The sequence below is a fragment of the Manihot esculenta genome, chromosome 3 (assembly GCF_001659605.2).
Source record: "Manihot esculenta cultivar AM560-2 chromosome 3, M.esculenta_v8, whole genome shotgun sequence".
Taxonomy (NCBI): Eukaryota; Viridiplantae; Streptophyta; class Magnoliopsida; order Malpighiales; family Euphorbiaceae; genus Manihot; species Manihot esculenta.
This window is the reverse complement of record NC_035163.2, coordinates 24,322,060-24,330,164: the sequence shown is the minus strand read 5'-3', so window position 1 is coordinate 24,330,164 and position 8,105 is coordinate 24,322,060. Positions and strand designations below refer to the sequence as shown.

Genomic DNA, 8,105 nt, shown 5'->3' with positions numbered 1-8,105 from the left:
ATCTTCAAGAGGTAAGAGCCGATCTTAAGCTCCTTATGTGTTTTAACTAAGTTTTATGCAAGATCTATGGGTAGAAATGCATGTTAGGGTATATGTTGAGTTTATGGGTTTTGATGCTTTGATGAACAATGTAGCTTGTTTATGTGTTGTTGGAAGTGTTGTAGATGGGGTATATGATAGTTGAGACCCCTAGGTGTAATGTATGTGAAGTATGCATGTTGTAGAGCAAGATTATGCATGATTAGAGGTTTTGGGAGGCAAGAGGTTCGTTTGAACCAAGTTTCTGCCCTTTGGCAGAAACCAGGTTCGGCAGCCGAAGAGAGTTTCGGCCGCCGAACCCCCTTTGTGGAGGCAGCATTCGGCTGCCGAAGTTGCCCCCGAAAAGAGACTTTCGTCTCTGTCTGGGACTTTCGGCCGCCGAAGGTGCCGCCGAAAGTGCCTGACTTTCGGATCTGTCCAGGACTTTCGGCCGCCGAAGGTGCCGCTGAAAGTGCCATGTTCAGCCATTTCATGCATATTTCTATGTGATGTTTTCCTGATGTTTTAGGGGGTTTTTGGGGAGTTTATTAGAGTTATGTTTATGTATGATTGGTCCCTCATTGGAGTCCACCTGTGTAGGTTCGGACCCGAGGAACCGAGGACCTCAGCAGTGAGATAGCTGCTTCAGAGTCTGTAGAGCTTCAGCCAGAGGTGAGTGGAATGAACCTTAAGTTTTTAAATAAATGAAATATAACTTTTTGGAGCATGTTCATGCATCATATATGCCATGTGATATTTTAGGTTGTTTGCATTAGTATTCACGAATATGTTGCATTGCATAATATGATGTGGATGCGGATTGGCTATTGGATGATCCTCTAGTCCTCCTATGGTATGATATGATGATGATACGGTATGGATTGCCAGTGAGGCCCATTCTACGCCCCTGGACTATGTTAAGAGAAAGACCAGTGAGGCCCATTCTACGCCCCTGGCATATTGGAATGTTATGTTATGTTATGTATGTAAGAGAAAGACCAGTGAGGCCCATTCTACGCCCCTGGCACGATTGGACTATGTTGAGGACTATAGGTGACAATACCATCCTTATGTGATATGTTTGTGATGTGTTGCATTCATGGAAGCATGAAATGTTTATTATATGTTTTCTCTATTCTGCTCACTGGGCTTTATAGCTCACCCCTCTCCCCTAACCCCAGATGTGCAGGTGCAGGGTAGATCAGGAGGTTAGCCAGAGTATGGAAGATATGTTTATGTAATAGTTAGATTGTGGACATGACAATTGTATTATGATGTAATGTAAAAGTGTTTTAAGTTATGTTATGTAATTTGAATATTGAGGATAGAGTTGTGCTTGACCAATACAGCTTGTTAATCCCACTTGTATGTACATGGTCTTTATGATATGAGATATGAGATTATGTTTCAGCCAAACTTATGTATGATGAGATACCCCATTGGAGCATTTTGATGAGGGCTCCAGTGGAGGTTTATGTTATGTTTATGTTTATGTTCAGGTTGAGCTTGGTTGTTATATGAGAATGTTTATGGGTTTATGCGTTTTGTTGATCATGTATGGGATTAAACAGGATTACAGGTTATGTCAGGCTTGCTACGGTTCCCGGCGGCCTTATGCCGATCTGGATCCTAGCGCCGGTAGCGGTCCGGATTTTCGGGTCGTTACAGGTTCGGATATTATTAATATAAATCGGGTTCGGGTTCGGATAGTTTAATTTTCGCGGGTACCCTACCCGTTTACATCCCTAGGTGGACCGCTCGGATCTGACATCACCCTTCTCTCACATGCATTTACCGATAGATTTGGTATTTGGGTTCTTATATTTGAGTTTCTAGGTTTGGGGTTTGTAAATGAGTATATTGTTGTGGGTATTTATATGTTGGTTGATTTTATATAAGATTAAATGTATGTTTGGATACACAAACGTGGGAAATTTTCATGTAATTTCTTGTATCTTTTTGTATTTTTCTCAACTTGTGTTTGAGATCTATTCTTGGTTTAAATTTTCTTTTTGAAATATATTTATCAATGATGTTTGCTCTATGCTGCTGTTGGATTCTTGATTAATATTTTATCATTTGGGTTTTGTGTTTTTAGGGTTGTGTTTAATGAAACTGATGCATTTAGGGTTTGTGATATGAAATTCAATGTATTTGTTTTTATTAATTTCAACATTTGGATTGTATAATTGGGGAGAAGTATTCATTGAAATATGGGGTTTGTAATTTAAAGGAGGTTTGAAACTGCAACGTGGTGGCTTTGGCCTATATTAATTTTGGTTTTCATTAAATTTAACAAAATTTATAAATATCGATTTGATTTAATTAGATCATATATCATTTTGATTTTATTTAAAAAATTTAATGCTTGAATTTTTAAAATTTTTAAATTCAATTTAATTTAGAATTGAATCAATCGAATGATCATCTTATAGATAATTACTACTCTTTTTATCAATTTATTTAACTAAGCCTTGCAGCGTCTTTCTTTTTATATTGCTATTTGCATAATCAAAGTTGTTTTTCTCTGTGCCGCTAAAAGCATTTTTCATTTTATTTTTCAATTGCATGTAGGTCTGAATTATACTTTTCTATTTTTGCTTTCTGTGATAGTGTTGTTTGGCTCTAGTCTACTCATTCTGTGCTTTGCTTTGCATTCGTCGCTTGAGGTGGTATGTTGGTGCAAAGGTGCTCGTTGGTGCGTCTATGCTTTGCTTGGATCTCTAGAAGGCTGGTTTGCCATCAATTGTCTAATTTGATTTGATTTGATTTGATTTAATTTAATTTAATTTGAGAAATTTATTTAAATTTTAATCTATTTAATTAATTTACTTTATAATTATTTATGCCGAATTTTTTTTGACTTTTTAAATTTTTGGTGTTATTATTATAACTCTTATTTTTCATTTTTTCCCTTCATTAGAATCATAAAAACATGTTATCGTATAATAAAAGAAATAATCTTTTATAATATTTTGATAAAAATTGATCTTATTCATTTTTAAAATTAATTTGATTAATTGGCTCCCAACCATCTTCAATTCAACTCCAAATCAATTTATTTTATGTTACCATTTAAAAAAAATATACATTATGACAGATTCTTATTCACCATAAACTATAATTATAAATTCAAAATTATTTGACGTTTATTTATCGGTTCGCCCGTTGATCCGAGTTGAATGTTACTGATCTATCCTTTATTTATTACCTTTTTTTCTAAATAATAAAAATATCATTGAATGAAAAGGCAATAGGCCCAATACAAGAAAAGTCTCACGCCTCAAAGAATCGGTTAAAATCAAACTAGGCTCATGCCAGCCCACACAATAAAACTCTAGAATGCAACCCGTTAACTTAACCCGGCAACACGCTCTGCTCAATGAATTTATATTATGGTAAACTAAATTTTCAATGTAATTGTAAATGAATGAATGAAAAAAATGAGTTTCATATTCGGTTAATAAAAAATAGATGTAATTTTTAAAAATTCACTAATTATATTAAAATATAAAATTTCAAAATTTGCATTAGACTATATATATATTTAAACACATCTTTCCATGTCCAGTTTGCACCGCACAATCCTCTTTCTTTCTTCCACATATTCCCATACTACTGGCTCCAATCATCCAAAAAAGCAACCTAGATTTTCCCTCTATCTCAATTTGCCACGTAGGAAATTTCACGTGGCTCTTGCCACGTCACCAGAATATCTCAAATTTTCATTATTTAAGTAAAATAAATTGTATCATCATCCGACAGGGTGATGGTTGCTGGTTGCCGTTGCACCGGCACCAACCACGTCCCAATTTTTTATTCAACAACTGGCCAACTTGACATTGATTCAAAATGATTGATTACGTCTTTCTTCATTTTTTGGTTTTAAACGTGCGTCGCATGGTAATCCTTTTCTTGTATACCTCTCCAATTTATTCTCTTTCTCAGACAAATTTATTTATTTATTTATTAGATATTTTTTAAAGTTTTATTCTATAAATATTAAAATTTCCAAATAATTAAAATCCATATATTACATAAAAATTCCAAATGGAGGATAATACTAACATATTAGTTCAATTAATATATTAATTATTTTATGATCGCAACATTCAACAACGCTTATCAAAAACTGCAAGGAGAAAGCAGAAGCATGGGAAAACGCACAAGGGGGTCCCACATAACAACGCATTAGAGATACGGAAAAGTCATGTGGTGCTCACGTGGGCTAGCTGCTGTTGTGGACCAAATTTGTCCATGTAGGATAGATCGGAATCTGCCGCCCGAACAGTGCTTGTGACACGTTATCACTCAAATCCCGTATACATATTTAATGCCACAGGTATATCTTCGTGGTCATAAAAGTAAATACCCCTAAACGTCCGCACGCCTGTGTTTCCATTATACACAACCACGTGGCAACAAAATAACCGTCTTATATTTAATGCCACCGATAGAGCACACAGTTTCTATCCAGTGCGGAAGTATTTACACTCGCTGATTTCAGCGGCTGATATTTAGTGGAGGATTATATTTAGTAAACATGGTCATTGGCGCAGAGAATTCTGAATTGTAAAAAGCAGAGTCGTTTTGAAGAAGCTTAGGGAAAGGGAAAGAAAGCAAGCAAGCAGCAGCCGGTGAGATTATTCTTTTTTAAATAGTATTTGAGAGAAAGAGAAAATTCCCCAAAAAAAAAAAAAAGAGCTCCACTGAAAGCCCACCACTCATAAGCATAAAAAATATCACGTAATTAAATGCGGGAAATTAGGGTGGTTTCCATAAAACCCTGCAAGTTGCACGTTTCCCCTTCCTCATCTTTCTTCTTTTTCTTGTTCAATAGAATCTTCAGACCCCAAAGGAGAATACAGAGAACTCAGACGAAGAGAGATGAAAGGTTGCGAGCTCTGTGGTGCCGCCGCGAGAATGTATTGCGAATCGGACCAGGCTAGCTTGTGTTGGGACTGCGATGAGAAGGTTCACTGTGCTAACTTTCTTGTGGCCAAGCATTGCAGAAGTCTTCTTTGCCAAGTTTGTCAATCTCCGACGCCGTGGAAAGCCTCAGGTCCTAAGTTTGGGCCTACTGTTTCTATATGTGAATCTTGTTTTTCTTTGCATAAGGGAAAAGAAGGTGAAATCGGTCACGATCGGACCGAGAGCGAAGAAGGAAATGAGCAGGAAGATGAAATTTTAGATGATAGTGATGATTATGATGATGAGGATGATGAAGATGAGGAGGAGGAGGAGGAAGAAGAAGAAGAGGATGGGGAGAATCAGGTCGTGCCCTGGTCAGTTACGTCGCCTTCTCCTCCGGTGGCGAGTTCTTCGAGTAGCGAAGAGGAAATTTCAACTGGATTTTTTGGAGGGAGTGCGGCGGCGTTGAAGCGGATGCGAGAGGATAATGCTGATCTTGATTCTGATGTATGTGTTTCTATTTCTTGCTCTGTTTTTCTTCTCGTTTTAGTTTTTCCACTTATTTGAAATGCATTTTCTGAAGAGTTGATAAATTGATCTAGAATATAAAATTTTATCTAATTTCTGATAGTTTCTTCATAAAAAATTACGGTTTCAAATAAATTAAGAAATTATTCTAAAATTAACAATGAATTGAAACAAATGCAGGATGAGAATGGATGCTCCTCTTCTCATTTAGGCTGTGGAAGACTAAGCAACGAAGAAGGCAATTCGATGGCTTCATTTAGACCATTGAAGCAAGCAAGAACAAACTGTGGAGTTGGTGAAGTAGAAGAAGATCACGATCATAATAATGGTCAAGTAGAGTCAAGATCAACCGCCATTATTGAATCCCTCAAGAGACTCCAGAGCGAAATGGTATCCAACACAGAAAGCGCATCTGCAACCATTCTTCGGTTTAGCAGATTGAGCAGATATCCCAGCCGTTGATTTCAATTCAACTAAGTCTTTCTTTCCCATTTTGAAACCATACATTTCGTGATCATTTTCAGTAGTGTTAATTATTTCTTTGCTATTCTAATATGCTAATCCCGCTGCTTCTTTTTTTTTTTTTTTTCAAATACTGTTGTCTTTGTATAAAATTGTGTGTAAATGAGAGGGTATTTGTTTGATATTGCGTTCTGCTGCTTCAATTTTGTTTTTCCTTTCTTCCTTTCATATCGAAACTATTGATTTCTGATACTGTAGTTTAGAAATTTTTTAGTTCTTGTAATTTCAAAATCATTATTGGCAAAATGAATTAAATAGTTAATTGCATTAAATCACATAGACTAATTGTAAGTTTATGTTTTTCTCCATGTGAATTTTGAACTTGGGGTTTTTGAAGCTGTTTAGGCCTCTCTTATTTTGTGCAGATGATGAAATCATGGCAGGGCATACTTTTGTGTAACTTAGAAAGGAATGGGGATGGGATACCTAACCTAATTTGGGGCTTCTAGTAGCACAATAATGACAATAAACAAACGTTGCTTTCACTTGTACCACAAAATTCATGTGTGGTTGGCAAATATGGTCTCAGTAGTCACAAATGGAATTGGATAGTCCACATTTTAGCATAGTTGCCACATTTGAATATTAAAAGAATGGAAGTATGTGTGCATATGGCATTGTAGCTGTAGCATTTTAGGTGGGATGAATGTAAACCATGGGGGGAAGTAAACGTGTGATGAGGATGGGTGGATGAGAGGCTTTGAATCATGGACCAGTAAATTTGGGAATGGTTGATAGAAAACAAAACCCCACTAGAATTTATGCATAAAATATTAGTGAAAAGAAGTCCACTTGCTTCTGTCCATGTGGTTTTTGTTAGGACTTGATTTCCTTTGCTAAGATATTTCATGTTTTGATGTGATTATTTTAGGCAGCTTTGACTTGATTTCTTATCTTCACTTCACTTTATCTATGGAAGATGTATATAAATATATATTTTTCAGTTGGAATTGTTTAGTCTCGTATTAGGTATAGAAGTATATGAGAATTAATATCTACCGCTGCTTAGATAAAGACCAAACCACTAAATCAAGGGAAAAATAATGTAAATGAACCATCACATGAAGTTGTATTGAGGAAGCAAGGGATTGGGTTCCTTCCAGTATGAATTATAAATCTTGACTTGAGAAGGTTCAAAAGGTTAATAAGACCTTATTTTAAAAGGTAAGTTATTTTTGTCTAGTATGATTTGTTCTGATGGTTAAAATCATTTATAATTAATCTGATAGATTTATATTAGAAAATTCACTCTATTTTCTACTAAAAAAATAGTTATTTTTCATTATGGAGTTATTAAATTATATTAAAATTAATATATTTATCTCTCATTTTTTTATAAACTATTTGTATGCAATTTACAAAACAAGGCCTTCCTTCACACACTTAAAATCCCACTGACACTAAGCTCAGCAATTTTTTGGTCTACGGAGTTATATAGGGTAAGAGATTTGAGGAAAAAATGAGTTCAAAATGGTGTCAGGTGAAGGAGGAAGAGGAAAGTAACGATATGGAAAAAAGAAAAAAGAAAGAATTGAGGTAGAGGGAAGGAAAAGAAAGAAAATGAATATATCTTACAAATTAATATATTTTTCTTTGTTTGATAATTCATATTTTATTAACTCAATATAAAATCATCTAAAATTAAATGAAAGGGCTTATAAAAAAAAATCTATAGATTATGTTATTATGTATATTTTTTAAATTGGAAAATGTGTATTAGTTTTGATAAAAATTTAAAACTAAAAAAAGAGTTTACCCATCTTCTAGAAAATGAGAATTAAGATCTAAGAATAACAACAATACGAAGTAATACATGTGGCTGGGAACGTGTAGCCCCCACCAGGGAATAGGGGAGCATAGAAAGTCCACTGTATTTCTTTGTTAGAGAAACGTCAATTCTCAAGTAGTTTGTCTGCCATAGGTTGGATATGAATAATTTGACCGTCAATTCTTTCAGAGGACCCCTTTTCTTTTAATTATGAAAAAAAGGCTAGGAAAGAAATAATAGCACAATTTTTACAATAAAATTTTGCTAAACATTTTAAACTTTAAAAATGTTGTATAACCTATTTAAATTAATTAAATGAAATTAAAATAATCTCGAAATTTCAGTGGTAGGCAATTTT

The 8,105-nt window shown here is 34.8% G+C and overlaps 1 protein-coding gene across 1 annotated transcript; it reads left to right on the top strand.

The window, feature by feature from the left end:
• The first annotated feature begins 4,553 nt into the window (after window positions 1–4,553).
• Window positions 4,554–6,101, top strand: LOC110610868 (zinc finger protein CONSTANS-LIKE 4). Its single transcript, XM_021750946.2, has 2 exons — window positions 4,554–5,436; window positions 5,638–6,101. Exons 1-2 carry the CDS (start codon window positions 4,906–4,908, stop codon window positions 5,917–5,919), a joined length of 813 nt encoding a protein of 270 aa, XP_021606638.1. The 5' UTR covers window positions 4,554–4,905; the 3' UTR covers window positions 5,920–6,101.
• The last annotated feature ends 2,004 nt before the right edge of the window (window positions 6,102–8,105 follow it).

Excerpts from the sequence above, each read along its gene's own strand:
- LOC110610868 (XM_021750946.2), top strand. The coding sequence starts at position 4,906 with ATGAAAGGTTGCGAGCTCTGTGGTGCCGCCGCGAGAATGTATTGCGAA. Across the intron at positions 5,437-5,637 it reads ATGCTGATCTTGATTCTGAT|GATGAGAATGGATGCTCCTC; the intron begins GTATGTGTTTCT and ends AAACAAATGCAG.